The sequence below is a fragment of the Emydura macquarii genome, unplaced genomic scaffold (genome assembly GCF_026122565.2).
Source record: "Emydura macquarii macquarii isolate MOO-44397 ecotype Brisbane River unplaced genomic scaffold, CSIRO-AGI_Emac_v2 contig_312, whole genome shotgun sequence".
Lineage (NCBI taxonomy): Eukaryota > Metazoa > Chordata > Testudines > Chelidae > Emydura > Emydura macquarii.
This window is the reverse complement of record NW_027130449.1, coordinates 14,251,223-14,268,984: the sequence shown is the minus strand read 5'-3', so window position 1 is coordinate 14,268,984 and position 17,762 is coordinate 14,251,223. Positions and strand designations below refer to the sequence as shown.

The 17,762-nt window shown below is 53.1% G+C and overlaps 1 protein-coding gene across 5 annotated transcripts in view; it reads left to right on the top strand.

Annotated features, from left to right (window-relative positions):
- Positions 1–17,762, top strand: part of DSCAML1 (DS cell adhesion molecule like 1) — a 240,265-nt gene that overhangs the window by 144,873 nt on the left and 77,630 nt on the right. For 4 of the 5 annotated variants that reach the window (XM_067566043.1, XM_067566030.1, XM_067566048.1 and 1 more), the window contains exons 4-8: positions 1,224–1,370; positions 6,032–6,310; positions 9,445–9,720; positions 10,808–11,104; positions 14,467–14,739. In XM_067566043.1, the coding sequence (XP_067422144.1) occupies positions 1,224–1,370; positions 6,032–6,310; positions 9,445–9,720; positions 10,808–11,104; positions 14,467–14,739 (1,272 nt within the window). The remainder of the gene's footprint in view (positions 1–1,223; positions 1,371–6,031; positions 6,311–9,444; positions 9,721–10,807; positions 11,105–14,466; positions 14,740–17,762) is intronic. The other variant, XM_067566036.1, reaches the window with a different exon arrangement.

Sequence of the window (17,762 nt, the reverse complement as noted above, 5' to 3'; positions counted from 1 at the left end):
GGCCTGACTTCTGCTTCTTCAGTGCCAGAATGTCTCACTGTGGATGGGTGTCCCCTCGCTGTTCTCGCTGGCTTGGTTTGTGTGACTTGTTACCTGCTGTCCTCTGGAATCCTCCCCCTGGTGCCCGGGTATCAGCTTAAGATCTTCTTTGTTTTCACAAGTGTCTAAGTAAGTTAAGCTAGTTATTGACTTGGCAGGATAGATTCGCTTTTCATCGTGATGTCGCAGTAGCGCACACTGAGACTCCACTGCGCCGGTTAATTTGGAGTTGCAAGCTTTACCAAGCCACAATGAAAGCAGCTTTCCCGCATCTCCCTTGAGCCTTTGAAGGGGCACTGCCGAAAAGTGCTAGTTTGCCCATGGTGAAATGGAGCATGATTAGACACCGAGACGGGAGGGCAGGGACGGAGCTCAGAGTCGACCCTTCAGTTCTACCTGTCCAGTGCATTTCTCCAGCCAGCAGGCAACACTGCTCCTTCCTGTTGGGCTTTTATACAGCGAGCACATTCCCGGTCACATGAGGCAATGTTGTAAGTGAACCTGAAGACTGTGACCAAGAAATACGTTCTGAAATGGGCCCCTACAATTGTTCCTATGGAATGTCAGGATCCACTTACTGGGGAGCCTGGACCCAGGCTTGCATTCTCAGGCAGACACATACATATGCAGAATGGTATTTGCACGTCTGCCTGCCTGCCTGCCTGCCTGCCTGCCTGCCTGCCTGCCTGCGCAGGCATGGGCGCTGATATGAACCGAAGCTGCAGCTCTCCTGTTTTATAGGCTGATTTTAGAAGCCTGTTTAAAATTGCAGCCCACGAGGTGAAGGGAGGAGTCCAACCCTTGGTTTGGCTGCGCTGCCCAGATGCTGTATTGACTGCATCATGCTCCCGTCCAGTGCTAGCTGTTGTGCAGCTCCTGAGATGCAACAGGGCAAGTGAAGGACCAGTTTGTCCCCTTGAATTCAGCTTTAACCTTGTTCCCTTCCTTAACTCTATGCCGCTTCCTGTGGGAGTTGCCTTATGTTATGGTGTCTTCACTGAGAGATTTCAGAGGGGGAGGTTCGATATATACACAGGTGCACGGATCACTGCAGAGCAGACATTTGCTCACCCCGTCACTGGGATGCTTATTAATGCCTGGGTGATGCAATATGCTGCCATGTATTGGTTTGATCCAACACAGAACAGTAACCAGATTTTTCCCCCTCTTCTGCTTGTCTCCAGAAAATAGGTTTTTTATTACTTTTTATGGCGGTTTGTACATATCGGACGTGCAGAAGGAAGATGCCTTGTCCACCTACAGGTGTATCACCAAGCACAAATACAGTGGGGAGACACGTCAGAGTAATGGCGCCAGGCTCTCCGTGTCAGGTAAGTCTGGATCTGACCCTGCAGCCAGCAGAAGTCTGCCATGAATCTGTGTGTGCGAATCTGTCTCTCTAACATTCTCGGGCCCCGATCACCATGATAGCAGAGCACCTCCCACAATGGTAAAGTGTGTGAATGTGACAGGACAGGACAGGATGTTCCAGTATGATTGAGGAGCTTGGTGTGAGATGCCTTGAAATGGACTAGATTTTCAGACAGGGCCGAGCACCTGGGTGCCCATTGGAACTCTGCCCCTTTTCTGCTGTCTCGAGTTAAGAATGGCCACACTGGCTCAGACCAATGGTCCGTCTAGCCCAGCATCCTGTCCTCCAACAGTGAGTGGCCAGCGCCAAATGCTTTAAAGGGAATGAACAGAACAGGTCAATCATCAAGTGATCCATCCCCTGTCATCCAGTCCCAGCATCTGGCAGTCAGATTCTAGGGACACCCAGAGCATGGGGCTGCATCCCTGACCATCTTGGCGAATAGCTGTTGATGGACCTGTCCTTCAGGAACGTGGCTAGTTCTTTTTCTAATCTAGTTACACTTTTGGCCTTCACAACATCCCCTGGGAACAAGTTCTGCAGGTTGACTGTGTGTTGTGATAAGAAGTGATGAGTTGAGCACCCAGAGTCACCAGGCACTGTGGGAAATCTGGACCATGATCTCTTTCTTTTTCCTCCAGTCAGCAGACCCCGGCCTTATATTACCTGGGTGGGGGTTTTGTTTTGTTTTCCATGCATAGGTGGAGGTGGGGGCAACACAGAGAGACGAAGAGGTGAGTGAGGTCTTGGAAGGTGTGTGGGGGTTGGGGGAAATGGTGGAGATGGGAAAATGTTATCCTCCTCTTATTCATTCCCAGTAGCCTTAGCTCTCGACAAGAAGAACCCTGCTTACCTGCAAGAAGCAACACTATGCCTCTACACTTCTCAGGCTTCTGATGCACCATTGCATATGTTCCTTCTGCCCCCTGGCAGAGCACGCGCACTGCGCTGCCTGCACAAGGTGCCCCACAGACAGCTTGGCTTGTGTCCCGTTTGAGTGCTCCCCATGTGACTCTGGTGTGTGCGCGCGTGTGGATCTGCATCTGTCTGTCCTTTGGGTGTTGGCATTGTTTCAGTTCATGTGTGTTAATCTCATCATTCACATTGTGCAGCCATTTATCCTTATGACTCTTAACTTACACTGTGTGTAAATGTGCATTTTGTAACGGAATCTTCTACCGAAGAAGTAACACACCTCTCCCCTGCCAATCATTATCTAACCAGCAGAGAATCAAGAGGGTAACAACGAAGGAGGAAGAGGAGGAGGGCTGGGTGTGTGATGTGCTTTGATTGGTTTCTCCAGCCCCACAGTCTATTTTAAATTATTTTCAATTGTATGTGTGTGCACATGCACAGGCGGAGGATACACTACACAGAGGCTGAGGACACAGATGTGTACATGCAGGCTGAGGATACACACAGAGACACCCACACACAGGCAGAGGATACAAATACACAGACAGACATGCACGGGCTGCGAATACACACGCACAGGCGACAATACACACACACAGACATAGACACACACACAGGCGGAGGATGCACAGACATAGACACACACACAGGCGGAGGATGCACACACGTGCACGCGAGCGTAAAATATGAAATGGGATTTTAGCCGGCAGTTCCGTGCAGCAGACAGTGGCTAACTGTGTAGAGCTAGGAGGGAGCCTTCTCATTGGCTGCTGAGTGTCCTAATGGAGCTGATTAATCTAGATAAACAGCCCCGCTCGCTCAATGGAGAGGACGACGGTTTTCGCTGCTGTCCTCTCCCCCGTGTGCCTGGCTGGTCACTCCGTTCCGATGAAGTCCGCTCACCGGCACAGCGCTCCCAGGGGGCCGAGGGCCTTCCTGGCATGCCCTGTGGGAGGCGGTTGTTGGCTGGAGCCCTTGTTTGAGTAGGTGTGGGAGGAAGCAGTGGCGTGACCCCCCAGTCTGTTTTGGTTCGGGACCGGGTGGTGGCAGGCAGGATCCCAGAGAGAAGCTTGTAGAGGCCATGACACAGATGCAGCCCAGAGCTGCCCACCGGTGGAACCTCTGTGACCAGGTGTGCAGGGGGCAGTTTGGTTCACAATGGGGCTGAGGATGAGGATGAGGTGTAGCCAGGGCACAGGCATTGATTCCTCATGCCCGCTCTGCTGCAGCTGCCAGCAAAATGAAAAATAAATCCCCAGGAGGATGACGGCAGCACCCACCTGTATCCTCCAGGTGCCAGCCTAGAGACCCAGTCCCCCAGACTAATTGCAGGTACTGCTGAGTAAAGTGCATTCCTATTGCTGGGCCTGCTGTCTGCACAGAGCTTGGAGCAAGCAGAACCACATCACACTCACAAGACCTGGGAGGCAGCTGTCCCACTCTGCTCGGCACCGGGGAGGCCGGAGCTGGAGTACTGGGTCCACTTCTGGACGCCCATTGCAGGAAAGATGTGGACAAATTGGAGAAGGACCACAGGAGAGCAACAGAAGTGATAAATGGGTTAGGAAACCTGAGCTGTGAGGAAAGGGTAAAACACGGCCGGTCTAGTCTGGAGAACAGACAACTGAGGGGACCTGAGAACAGTCTCCCCGTATGGTAAGGGCTGTTCTAAAGAGGCCGGTGATCAGCTGTTCTCCGTGTCCACTGAAGACAGGCAGTGGAGGTGAATGAGATTGGGAGTCTTAGGTGCAATCGGCACAGAAGTGCTCCCTGTGTTCCTGGCACATCATCAGGACGTGCTGGAAAAGGTGCCGGGGCTTTGTCTCGGGCCTGGCTGGCCAGGGAGGGCTCACTCAGGTGGCAGTTCTCTGTGCAGAATCAGAAGCAGCCGCGAGCCGCCTTTCATCCAGGTTAGCTTATCTGCTGATTGAGTTGCCATCCCGGCCCCCCGCCCAGCTCCACCCCCACAAACCTGGAGCTGAAGCACTGCACCAGTTGAGTAGCCTGGGAAGCAGTGTTGCATGACACTTGGGCTCTGATGTGATGTGATGTGACAGGCCGGTATGTGAACAGCCCGATGCGATGTGACGAAGAAGCAAGTGATACTGCAGCAGAGAGCGCAGTCCGTATTGCCGGGTGTCGTGGGGAGCTCCGGGCTTCGCTGCCTGCCCAAGTTACTCTACTCTGGAGGGACTTTGTCTGACTGGAATTCAAATCACCCCTTGCACCAATCAGTTTTGAGTTCCTAGTTCTCCACCATATGTTTGTTGGCCTTGTTTGTGTTGATGTGGGCTCCTGTGTTAGTGCTGTCTGTGCAGTGTAGGCTAATGGTGGGCAGAGGGGAGAATGGAAATCAGGGCTCCAAGATGCTGGCACCGACTTACTGTATGACCTTGGGCATGTCACTTTTCTCTCTGCCCATCAGTAGAACAGGGATAATAGGTGGCTACCTCCCAGTGGTGTCACATGGGTTGAATAACGTTTGCTGGGCTGTGTACGCTTCCCCACAGCACCTCTCCGCCCAGGGGCTGAGCAGTGACAGCAGGGCAGCAGTCTGAAGGGGGGGGCTGCATGGCACCTGTTGGCCCGTGAGGAAGGCCCAGGTTAGCTGCAGGAAGCAGTGTGCTGTGCCACGGGGCGAGCAGCTGGGAGGCTTATATGGGTACCAGAAGTGCAGACCCCAGGCTCGTATGTGTCCCCACCTGAAGGCCCTGGATAGGAACTGCCCCGTCCCCGGGCTGTCTTCTCATACGGACAGGGCCACCCCCAGCCCTCCCAGGCTTTGCGCTGTCCTGTGTTCTCTTTTGGGGTGGGGCAGGGTGGCGGTGGGCGCTCAGTCTGCCTTGGCCCGGGGCTGGCCACTGTCATGATTTACAGGGCGTGACGTTGTGCTGCGACCGGGGAGCGATGAAAGCGATGCCTTTCCCCTGGAATTTAATTTCATGCCTGAGACTCGGTGATTCATTTTCTCCTCTCCTGGCCGCCCAAAGGGCCCCATCCTTGTACATTTTGGACTGTGCCGTGGAATGTGTGTATTTTGCACCAGTTGGGTCACCTTGAAGAGCTCTACTGTGCCATTTTTATCTCCCTGCTCACAGGGCGTATGTCTCCTGCCTTCCAGGGCTGAGTCGGAGGGACAGGGGAGGTCAGCCCAGGGATTGCCCCACCCTAGGCCAGTCCCCTTTCTCGCTGAGCACCTGCTAGCCCCTCACCTGCCCTCCTGGCCACACCAGTCCCTACCCCATGCGTGCATGCAAGTCGGTGCTGCAGTTGGCAGGGCCTCAGTGGAGATTTTAGGCTAGGAGGGTTGCACGGAGCAGCCCGAAAGCCGCAGCACGCGTTCATCCTGGCCCCGATTGCAGTGCGCAGGGAAGGCCACAGCTGGTTATCCCATTCCTGCCATGCCATCTGCTGTCCTGCCATCTAGAATAGCCAGGGATCTTCAGAGGAGGAGCGCCTGTGTCTGGACAGTTTGTAGCCGAGTTATGTAGTTGTGGCTGCACCCAGGTCACTAAGCACAGGCCTTCCCTGGTGTGCCCATCCTAGAGATGGTTCAAGCACGACTCCTGGGTTGTCACTGTTTATAACCGCTCTGGTCTGCCCCCCTTCATGTGCTGCACCAGCCAGCCAGTGCAGGCTGAAGGAGGGGTGCGTCAGCCTTGGCTCCATATCTGCATCAGAGCGGTTTATTTCCTCTGCCCTTAGACCCAGCAGAGTCCATCCCTAACATCCTAGATGGCTTTCAGTCCAGGGAGGTCAAGGCAGGCCAGCTGGTGGAGCTTCCGTGCATCGCCTCCGGATACCCCAACCCAGCCATCCGGTGGATCAAGGATGGGCGCCCGCTCCCCGCAGACAGCAGGTGGACCAAGCGCATCACAGGACTGACAATCAGTGACATGCGCGTGGAGGACAGCGGGACGTACATCTGTGAGGTCACAAATACCTTTGGGTCGGCAGAGGTCACCGGGACCCTCACAGTCATAGGTGAGAGCAGACCAAAGAGCGGAGAATGCAGAGGTGTGAGCCCCTCCACTGTACATCTGGGGAACGGGCTGGGAGTGGGCACATCTGGGGAGTTTGGGGCGGGGGCAGTGGGCACATCTGGGGAGTTTGGGGCGGGGGCAGTGGGCGCCTCTTTGGAAAGGATCCATCCATCTCTTTGGAGACCGTAAGCCTGGCTTCTATTCATCTTGTTTTATTGATATTAGAGATGGGCCTGGACCAAGACGGTGGATCCAGCCCCGTCCCACTTCCAGGCTTTGGGTTAGGTGGATTCCAGTCTGGATCTGACGTCTGCGGGTCAGGCCCATCTTTGCTCAGATCGGAAAGGGGATACGTAGGCAACTGGGGAAACCCTCCCCGGCACCTGATCAGCAAAGTGGGCGTTAAAGGGGAACAGTGACGCGTATGCACTCCCCGGTGCCGGATAACCCGGTGCGGCAGCTGGGCTTTGAGTTCTCCTCTCCCTTGCATGTTGGGTTAGGTTGCCCAGGTTACTGAGCTTGGAGTTGCTGTTGGACAAGCACACAGCACACCAGCTTCCATGCGGGACTGTACACAAGCACCTCTAGCAATGGCTGTGGGTGTGTGCCCCTGTGTGAAGACTAGCCGGACTGAGTGGGTGAGGCCACACTCAGCTGAACAGGGACACCCAGTCTGTTCACACAGGCTTTCCTGTGGCTGGACTATTCGGGAGCAGTTCCCAGACAGCCTGGGGAGAAGCAGCTGGCTGGCTAGGACTGAGTGTTTGAGACTCCTAGCATGCAGCGCTAGAACTGCTTTGGGAACGGCTTTCCCATCCTGTGATACGGTTTCAGATTTCAGAAAATTTTCCAGCCTGAACTGCAACAGAAAGTCAAGATCTTGGAAATGTTCATAGACTGAAAACCCAGGAAAAAGTTTCATGTAGGGCCAATGGAAATGTTTTGTTTTGATCATTTGCAAATGTTTGGTTTCAATTTCAACTTTTTAAAACAATATCTTTTTTACTATAAAATCACTTACATTTCACACCAAAACTTCACTTTGACCCTAAAACCGGAACTGTTTTGTTTAGAAATGTCCCAAAAAGTGGTTTTGATAGGTTTGCAGTTTTTTTTCAATTTCTTTTCAAAATGGGCAATTCATCAAAACCGACTCTTTTCTGCGAACTGTTTTGGTTTTGACAAACCAGCATTTTCTTTTCAGAAAAAAAGTTTTGTTGAAAAATCACCCCCAGCCCCCTGCTCTGCGTAGCATGTATTTTAGTGCTATGGCCCATTTTACTGGTGTCAACTTAAACATGAGCACCTGAGACCAAACAATGATGTGCAGAACTTTGGATTTCATTGATGATGCTGCTCTGTGGACGTCCTCCCAAAGTCCTGGCCTAGCATTCCCTGGGCCCTCTGTTACCCTTGGGGTGAATTGTCTGGGGCAGCCCCCCCTTGGGTTGTTCCAAAGTCCTGGAGCAGTCAGGAATCTGGAGGACACAGCTGAGATCATTGCAGGGCTGCGTTTCCTTGGGCCATGTGGGTCTGAGGGATTCTAGCCTGGCTGATGCTGGTCACCATTGCAGAATGGCACGGGCTGGAAGGCTGATCCACATGAAATCGCTCTCACGGCCCCGGCCATCGTACAAAGCCCTGTGCGTTGCAAGCTCTGGCATTCTACTGGCTAGGTCACCTGTCAGAGCCCGGTGTGCTGTTACACGGCACGGCCAACCCAAAGCTCAGAGCATCTGCAAGAAGTTAGTTTATTTCCACCGCAGCCCCAGATTTACCATTCTGGTGGAGGGAACAGCGGTATTTGTGGAAAATCGGAGTGCCACGCTGAGAGACACCCAGTGGTGTGAATGGTTGGATGGCAGTGTTAGTTTTGTGCATGTTTGATTTATGTACAATGAGCTCCAGCCAAAGAGTAAATACTGTCCGGGGAGGGCATGTATTTATTGCCGGCTTTGTTCCTGGGGGTTTGCTTTGTCAGCCACCTAGCAGCCACTGGAGATGGGGGCATGTTAGACCCAGCTCTTGCAACGTGCCGCTCGGGATGTTCCGCGTGTTTGCGGAGGAGGTGAAAGCGCGACAGGCGCAGGCCAGCGTGCATGGTTCTGGGTCAGAGAGGAAGGCCCAACCCAACACAGCAGCATGCTCAGTGGGCAGCTCCAGGGAAGTGTCTGCTCAGAGCAGGCCTGTCACACCTAGTGTGTCAGCCCGCCGTGATGTCTGTTTCCAAACGCAGCCAGCCTCTTCACGCCTGCCCGGGCAACTCTGTACAGTCAGAGCGAAAGCGATACACAGGGGAGGCACTGGCAGCTCCCCCCCTCCCCGCTCCTGGCTGGTGGGCATGCTGCCGTAGCACACAGAGGCGTGTGTGTGGGGGTGACATGAAGATGTGGGACCTTTGCTGGAGACACAGAGGAAGGTCGGGACACCACCTGGCTTATTGTGCACTGACATTTCACGTGCAGTCAGGCTGGTGCTTGCAGGGGAGAGAAGGGAGCGAGAGCACATTAATCAAGGGACTCACCGAGTGCGCTGTGCTAGGAGTGTTCTCACAACAGCCGCCACTGCAGCCTCGCCCTGCCGTCTGTGCTGGGGCGGCCCCTCCTGGCAGTCCTGTGTGCAGTTGCCCCCAGCCCCCATCAGCGTGCTCTAGGTTTTGTGTAAGGCTCCGGCTTCCGTCAGCCCCCTTTGCCCCTCACCAAATCAGCTCTTACTCTTGGCTGATGGAGCAGGTGTCAGGGTCTGGCAGCTCCACCCTCCCCAGAAGTTTGCTGGTTGAGGCAGGGCTGGCCCAGCCGGTGAACATGTGTGAAAACACAAATGGCCTTGTCTACACTGGGCTTCAGCGTGTGCTCACTAGTGCCTGTTGCAAACACTCCTTGTCCCTAGTGAAGCCAAGGCCTTGCTGTGCTCCCTCCGGCGGGTCGTTCGCAGCATTCCCGACACCAGCGTGCCGGCAGCCACCTGCCACCGCACGGGGGGTGGAAGGGAGAACTTGCTGCTGCTCGGCGTGATGGGCCAGATCCCCTCCGGGGACCTCCACTGCCTGTGCCGAGAAAGGGAGCGCTAGATCCTTTCCCCAGCCCAGGAACCCTGAGTGTTTGTTCTCTCGACTCCCCCTGACCGCTTGCACAGACCCTCTGCACGTGAGCCTCACACCAAAGAAGCTGAAGACGGGCATTGGCAGTACAGTCATCCTCTCCTGCGCCCTCAGCGGCTCCCCGGAGTACGCCATCCGCTGGTACCGCAACACAGAGCTGGTGGTGCTGGACGACTACATCTCCATCCGGGGCATTAGCAACGAGACCCTCCTCATCACGGCCGCTCAGAAGAGCCACTCCGGGGCCTACCAGTGCTTCGCCACCCGGAAAGCGCAGACGGCGCAGGACTTCTCCATCATCGTGCTGGAGGGTAAGCTGGCTTCTCGGGCGGGATGGCGACGAGAGGGGTGAATGGGTGGGGGTTCCCCTCTGGATCTCTCCAGCGTCCTTTGCCACGCCTCTCTCCCTGGAAGCTGTGTGCGCAGACAAGTTCAGGGGAGATCTGCAGCACACCTAGGGGAGGAGAATGCTGCCCCCAAATCAGACCCTGCTCCCCTGCTGTGTGTATGGGCTAGTGCATTCCAGCGCGGCGCCCGCACACCCTCCTGCCATGTCAGGCAGTGTCCGGTGCTCCCAATGCTTTGCCCAAGGTGCTTCACAAACATTCACTGACCTGCACCAGGCAATGCCTGGACGATGTAAGTAAGGAGGTGGGAGGGGTCACTCCACCCAGGGCTGAAATGCAGCCATCTCTGGGTGGAACCAGCATCTCTTTAACATCAGCACTGCCCAGTGTTTCAGGAGAGGAAGGGAGGAGAAATTCCCTTCAGCGGGAAGAATTTGGAGGGGAGGGATGTGGTTACCGGACGCCGTTTGGTCAGGAAGCTGCTGGCCCTTGTGGTATCAAGTGGCCAGGACTTTGGTATAAGTAAGTGCAGGGGGAGAGCCACAGCGGGGCCCTGTCCTCCATGGGAGGGTCTGTACCAAGGCAGCAAAATAAGTTCCAGTAACAAGACGGGGCAATGAGAAGCTGCCCGGACGGGGCTCATCGTGCTTCCAAGGCCGTGTCTGGGCCCATTCTCCCTCCTCTGCTTCCAAGCAGCGTCCTTCCCTTCAGGGCATGTGCCAGGGGGAGGTGGCGCCCCTGTCCCTGAACAATGCTACTAAGCTGGTTTCTCCCGGGTTCTAGCCAGCGCCTTTGAGCACAGTAGCCCTCCTCCCTGGGGAGTGCAGGTTGGGCAGGGCGCGGTCCTGGTGCCAGGCGTGGTCAGCCCGTGTTAGTGCTTGCCGATTATCTGTGCTGCGGCGGCACCTGAGCCACAGACATGGAGCGGGATCCCATAGTGGTGCCCTCAACGAGCTGACAATCGCAGTGTGTTTAAAACTCTCAGTCACGCCTGTGCCTAAATGCAGCTGCTTGCAATGGCCCCGCTGAAGTGTCTGGGTGTTTCTCCTAGATGGGACCCCCCGCATCGTTTCCTCCTTCAGTGAGAAAGTGGTCAACCCAGGCGAGCAGTTCTCCCTGATGTGTGCCGCCAAAGGCGCTCCCCCACCCACCATCACCTGGGCCTTGGACGACGAGCCGATCCAGAGGGACAACGGGCGCCGCAGCAATCAGTACACCATGTCGGACGGCACCACCGTGAGCCACATGAACGTGACCAGCCCGCAGATCAAGGACGGAGGAGTGTACCGGTGCGCCGCGCGGAACTCGGTGGGCAGCACCGAATACCAAGCGCGAATAAACGTAAGAGGTGCCTGTCTACATTTAAATATCAGCATAGGACTTGTACTGGGCTTTGTTCTGTTCTGGGCTTTGGTAGAATCTCCCCCTTCTTCTGTGCAGTTCCAGCGAGCTCCCCCACTCCCCTCTTTGTACTGTCAACGTTGCTTCAGATCATCAGCATGCGTTTTGTCGCACAAACCTTCCCTGTGGCTCATCGAGGGAGGCAGGACGTGGGGCAGCCTATGGGACTCATTGCCACACGATAATATTGAGGCCAAAAGCTTAGCAGGGATCCAAGAAGGACTGGGTGTTTCTGTGGCTATTGCGGACACCTACAGCCGTGATGAGCCCCCATGCTGCTCTCCCGGTTATTGTTAGGGGCTATTAGGGGTTATTTTCCAGGGCTACATGGGGCAGACTGGAGGTCCAGATTCCCCCAGACCTGGCAGTTGTCACGTGGCGGATCTGTGCGTGTCAGAGAAGTTCATTGCAATTTCCACATTAAAGCTGCACATCCCCTTCCATTTCTTTCTCTGCACCTTTTGTGGGAGATGCTCCATCAGAATGCAGGACTTCGCTGCGGGGAGTTAAGAGGGGTGCAAGCTTCATGTGCCCCGCTGTGCCCAGGCCCATCAGTCCTGCCCTGCAGCCCGCTCACCCCATTCCAGTCTGGCCCCCCCACCCCCAGCTTTGCCAGTGCAACTCAGTCCTGATCTGCCCCACCTCCTGCTATTTCAGTCTGGGGAATGGGGAGAAATCCCTCTTCTCCTCCCTCCTGGTCGTAATGCAGCTTGGTCCTAGCGTGCAGTGTCCTCTGCTGAGACACCTGACTCCTGAGCGGCAGCACCCCAGCAACACCAGTCACTGGCTTCTCCTGAGCAGATATGACAACTGCACCAGCGGTTGCATTTGGGAAGATGAGGTAGCAGCCCCCAGTTTCATTTCCACTCCAGCCTTGGGAGGGTTTGGAATTCAGCGCGCTCGCCTACGCTGCGCTCATCCTGCTGAGTGCAGGGGTGCCTGTGTTTGATTCGAAGTGCACTTGGATCCAGCCGTTCCAGCTGGTCAATTGCACAGTCCCAGACCAAGCAGTCGTGGTGGCCTGCGGGGCTGTGCGCTGCAAGACCTCTGGTTAACTTTCACCTACTTCTTTAACGTAACGTACTTGTTTTAACTGCACCGCGCCTTGCGGCCCTGGATCACCTCTGAACTGGCCACCTGATAACTCTGACTGTCCAGCCTTCCCAGCACGATCTGTGCCCATCGGCACTGAACGCTGTAGTAAAGGTGATGGCGAGCCAATGTGGTAAATCATGAAAAACGAGCTGAATTTTCTCTGATTTGTCATAGCTGTATTTTCTTTGTCTGCCAAAATTCATTGCGCTGTTAATCATCCCTATTGTTACGGGTGGAGCATGCTTTCCTTTCCATTACAGGGCGTTCTGGGGCCACAATTCTCAGACACAAGGCACAGTATTAGCCACTGACTCCATAGCTAAAGCTCCCGATTGCATAGGTATGAAGTAGACAAAGCCAGCTGTAACATTGTTTTATCTACCCGAAGCAAGCTTGAGTGGCCTTGTTCATCTGTGTCTCAGGTTTGCGAGCGGTGTTTGTCTGGCATTCCATTTATCACGGAATCCGGAACAAGTTAATTTCTCAGCAATGGGAAGCACTAGCAGTGTTTTTGTTTACCTTTCTTTTTGCTTTTTAACAGCAGATCCCTAGGTTAGAACGCAGGCTCCCTTTGTCTGGGTCTATGCAAGTCTCTCAGAGGGGCCAAAGGCACCATTCATCAGGAGCAAGGTTTTAAAATTTGTCCAAGTCCTCTCTCAGATTTACTCCCACTTTTATTTTCTGTCATGCACACAAATGCTGAATTTGATTCCAGATTGAGCGGGGAGGGGTTGGGAGCTCTTGGCTTGTCTTGATTGTTTCTGCTCTGTTCCCAGGAGACTTTGGGGGGGTGCAGCCCTTCTCCTCTTCAGTGCTCAGGGGAGAAATTTGTGCCTGCTGCCTTTTATAAGATATGTTTTTCTTTACCTGGTATTTCCTCTTGATGGACTCTCAGGTTTTGAAGTCTTATTCCATTGGCACCCCAGAGTGCTTAATGACGTCTGAGTGAAGGCTGGCCGAAAGAGCATTTTTTAAATCCATTTTTTATATTATTTCCCAAATGTTTCAGATTGCTTTGGAGCATTAGAAGTGGCACCTTTACCAGAACATGATGCAGCTGAAAGCTTCATCAAAGCATCTTCCCCCACTTCTGCCTCCCCCCCCCTAAAATCTCGGCTTATTTTCAGAGCTTCCAGAAAAATTCACCCAGTTGTAAAATCCCTTCTCAGTAACTTCTGGAGCGGGGCGGGGGGGATGGTGGGATATAAGAGAATGATTAAAAAGCTAAAGCAGCAAACTGCTTCTGAATGGGTTTGTTTTACATGCCCCTCTGGAAGCCAAGGAAATGCATCTTCCACAGGAGTGTCCTGCATACCTGATAAACTAGGAGTTCTGCAGTTTGCCTCATCCTGGGAGCCAAGATACAGTTGATCTTTAGACTGTAGATGGAGTATTAGTTTGCTGTTTCGTTTCGGCAAGTCTTATAAACAGGAGAACCAAACAATTGTTGATATATGAAACAGGGTGTGGAAATTCTCAAGTGTAGTGTTCTCCTGATCCACAAACCAGCCTGAAAGCCAGATAGACACTGCTAAGCGGGAGGTTTTTCAGCAAAACGTGGTTCACCAGCTGGAGGCGCAGCAAGGCTGAGTTTTTAAATGGCAGTAAAAGAGTTTGCAGTTGAAATTCAGGTTGGTGGTGTGAGGTCCTGCTCCTGGCATATACATTCAGCACGAGAGGGCTAGCTTCCTTTTTAAAGAGACATGCAGAGCAGCTGGGATTGCGTTAAAGCTGAATGAAATATCCTGCTCCTTCAGCAAGGCTGGGTGTCGCTAGCATTAGCAGGGGTGTTCAGAGGTATCCAGAGTGCCGTGTGGACAGAACTTTCACAGCTGAGCGCGGCAGTGGCACCCATGACATTTGGCTGTGATTTTCCAAAGCACGGATGTGATTTAGGAGCTCATGTCCCAGTGACTTTCAATGGGGTGTGTGCTCCTAAATTGTGTCGGTGCTTTGGAATATCCCACCCTTTGTGCACAAGTGATCCAGTGCCAAAGTTTGTCAAACCTTGGCCCTGCAATTTCTGAGTGCATGCAGGATGGGTGCGCCCCCATATCTGAGCTGTTGCCTCCCCCCAAAACATGATCAAACCCTAAGTGTTTATCTTGCCTTACTTGCATATGAAATGTGCTCTGAGATATCAGCAGATGTGTGCAAACAAATTACTCTTCGGAATTAACCTAGCCTGCCTCTTTCCGTCTTCCCACCATTTAGGTCCCCCGAGTATCCGAGCCATGAAGAATATAACGGCAGTGGCGGGTAGGGACACCTTCATCAACTGCAGGGTGATCGGGTATCCATACTATTCCATCAAGTGGTACAAGGATGCCTTGCTGCTGCCTGATAACCACCGCCAGGTAGTCTTTGAGAACGGGACCCTTAAGCTGATGGATGTGCAGAAGGGCATGGACGAAGGGGAATATCTCTGCAGCGTCCTGATCCAGCCGCAGCTCTCCATCAGCCAGAGCGTCCATGTTACTGTGAAAGGTAGGAAGATGGGATGCAAGACCTCTAAAGTTCCCCCTGGCTTTCAGCGGAGAACCACTCTCCTACCCTGGTGTCCTGCCAGGTCTTTGAGTCTCTAGTGTGCTCGTTGCAGGGAGCTTTCAGGGCAGGTGGCCTGCGGCCTAGCTGGGTCATTTCAGCGCTGTCCTTTTGGTGTTCTCTCTCTCTCTCACTCTCACATGCTGTAGAAAGTCAGAGCTGTCCCGTCATCACTGGCTCATACTAGATTGGGAGGCACGAGGGAAGTAGAGAGCGAGTCGTAACTGACGAGCAGAGCGGCCCTTGAACAAGTCATCTCAACCTCATTTTGTCTTGGTGAGCCCCGCGGTGGGGAGGGGAGAAACAGGAACAGTCAGGAACACTGCTGGAAAATCCCCAAGCTGGTAGCAACAGGCTCTCCTGCCTGCCAGATATTCGTTGCAGACACCTTTGCCAGTGGTCAGTCCCAAGGAATCTTGACTGATGCTGCGTGAAGCACCTCTCCCCTCCCGTGCTCTCTTGGGAGCACTGACTGTTTTGCCTCTCACCACAGCCCCGGGATGCACAAAGAGCTCAGGTGCACATGTACAGCTTCTTTGCCATGGGTCGCACACTTGGGAGCCCAGACAGGGCACCGGTTGCTCTCAGATAATTTTGAGCACATTGCTGCTCTGGGGTGAAGTGGGATACGCCAAGGAGAGAAATGTCTTGCTCGATTGGACACACTGTGGACTCTTCGGCCAGACCCTGGCCTTGCTTTGCAAATGCTACAAGGATCCAAGATCACCCATCATTCTGGGTTGGCCACAGCCGCCCCAGTGAATTAGTTCAGTTACTGCTGAATAACAGCCGGGACCTGCCGCTCCCTCTGCTACCCCTCTCCGTAGTGTATCCATTTCCCATTACAAGCAATGGAGCAAGAATTTACAGTGTAAACACAAAGTATTAAAACATCTAACCTTTGCTCAGATCACCTTCGTTGGGGTTTTTCTCTGTGTGTTAGCTTTTAAAAAAATAATACTCTGTCTTCCAAGCGTACGGAACATCTTAAAAGCTTCTACAGCCCATCAATTATTCAGTCCCATTCAGGGAGCTATCAGTCCTAATGAATTGAATCTGATGCATTCCATTCCAGTGACTTGCTGAGATTGTGTTATGAGCATGCGATGCTACAGTATCTTCCATCCTCTGAGTTGTCGGGGCTTCTTAGCCTGTCGCCAGCTCGGTGGGTGCAGTAAATCATTTCGACAAACACAACCACAGCAGGGGAGAGAGAAGGCCAATTCTCTTTCTCTCCGTCTCAAGGAGCCGAGTATTTCTGGAATGCCCTTCGGTTCTGCAGTGGGTTTGTTCTAATGCCCCATCCTTCATGTCCTCGTTAGGAATTGGGTTAGCAGGAGAGTGCATCCATGCTGATTACATATTCTGCCGCTTGATTAGCTAATACTCTCCTCCAAGGCTTTGCAAAGGGAACATGGAAGGAACTGCATGCTGTAGATGGCATGTATCAGAGAGATGCAGAAAGGCCTTCTCTGCAGGGCTGGTAACTGTACTGTGTGTCTTTGCTGGCAGGAGCCGTTTTATTCTGGAATCCACCATCCCTGGAATGGATTAACGCAAGCTCTTGTGAGGACACAGTGCATTACAGCACCACACGCTAGTGCACGCAAGTTAATGGGCTGCCAGGCTTCCTGGCAGCTGGTCAGGCAGGATTCAGGGGACTCCAGGTCAGGGGACCTTGGGTGAGTTCCTGGTAGGCAGGTTCGGGGTGGACAGTTTGGGAGTGTGGCAACACGACACCTGCTGTCTGTATGTTTGGGAGCCCTTGATGCTCCTGTGAAATGAGAGGTAGGAGAGCTGGGAAGAGGGAGAGGACATTTGCATATCTTCTTCTTGTCATGAATACCTTCGATTACCTTACACTTCATATTACAGTTCATCTTCGATTTTATTTCTGGTTTGAGCTTTACAAAGCTCTCTGAGCGCCTGTGAGCTGACCCTTGTGGATTGTCAGCACAGGTTCACGGTAGACAAAGCCAGAACTGCAATGAAACCCCACCACGCTTTCTGAGAAACCATGTGAAATCCTGAATTGTGCACCGAACCCTAAATCGCTCCAGCTTCACCCCTGGATGACTGTCTCAGCCATGTCCTGTACTTGGGAAAAGAACATCAAAATGGTGTTTCGGTGCTAATGGGGCGGGCTTACTAGAGATACCCGGAGATTGCAGTGGAGAATGCCCAGTGTGTCTCCCAGACATGTGACGTCACCTCCCAGCTGCAGAACTCAGAGTCTGCACAGGCAGGTGGCAGGACTCTCCTCACTTGAGACACTTTTAGAATGAGGTTGGTCAAAGCACTAGGAAAATGTTTCAGCAGGGGACAGCCCTTCATTAGCCCACAGGCCTTTGCCACCTCTCATTTCTGTGGCTGCGTGAGGCACTGTTGTGTTTTCGTTAGCGAGCAGTACAATTTTGGCTTTATTTCCGTGTGTGTGTGTGAGAGCGAGCGAGCAGGAGAGGGCTTACACGGGGGTGTGTACATAAAGCGTAACACAAGTCAGCTTTTCCCTATCGTAGAAGGCGCCATTAGAAAAAGTAAGCATGCTGAAGTCGAGCTGCATGCCCATCTATTCTGGGTACCCATTGATATGCAAACCCTTCTGAGACTGGATTTACTGGCTGGATTGGTAGTTGGGGACAGTTGTAGAAAGTTGAGCTGATTTAAATGTTCTCCAGTCTGGCTGACAGGCCATTCTGATTGGAGGGGAGGCCGTTTATTTCATCTGCAGCATGGCTGGTTAGCATTTATCCTGGAATATAGATGTTGTTTGTGTATTTATATGTTTATTGGCCATCAGATAAAAGACCCACAGAGAAGAATTGCAAATGCCCTGGAATACAATCTGCACTGCAGCGAAGAGCAGAGTAAATAAATGTAACTGTACCTAAGTGTAGACTGTGATGGCATGCAATGCTGAAACGCTTTTATTGCCACAAGTGCCGGGTGACCACGTTAAGTGCCAC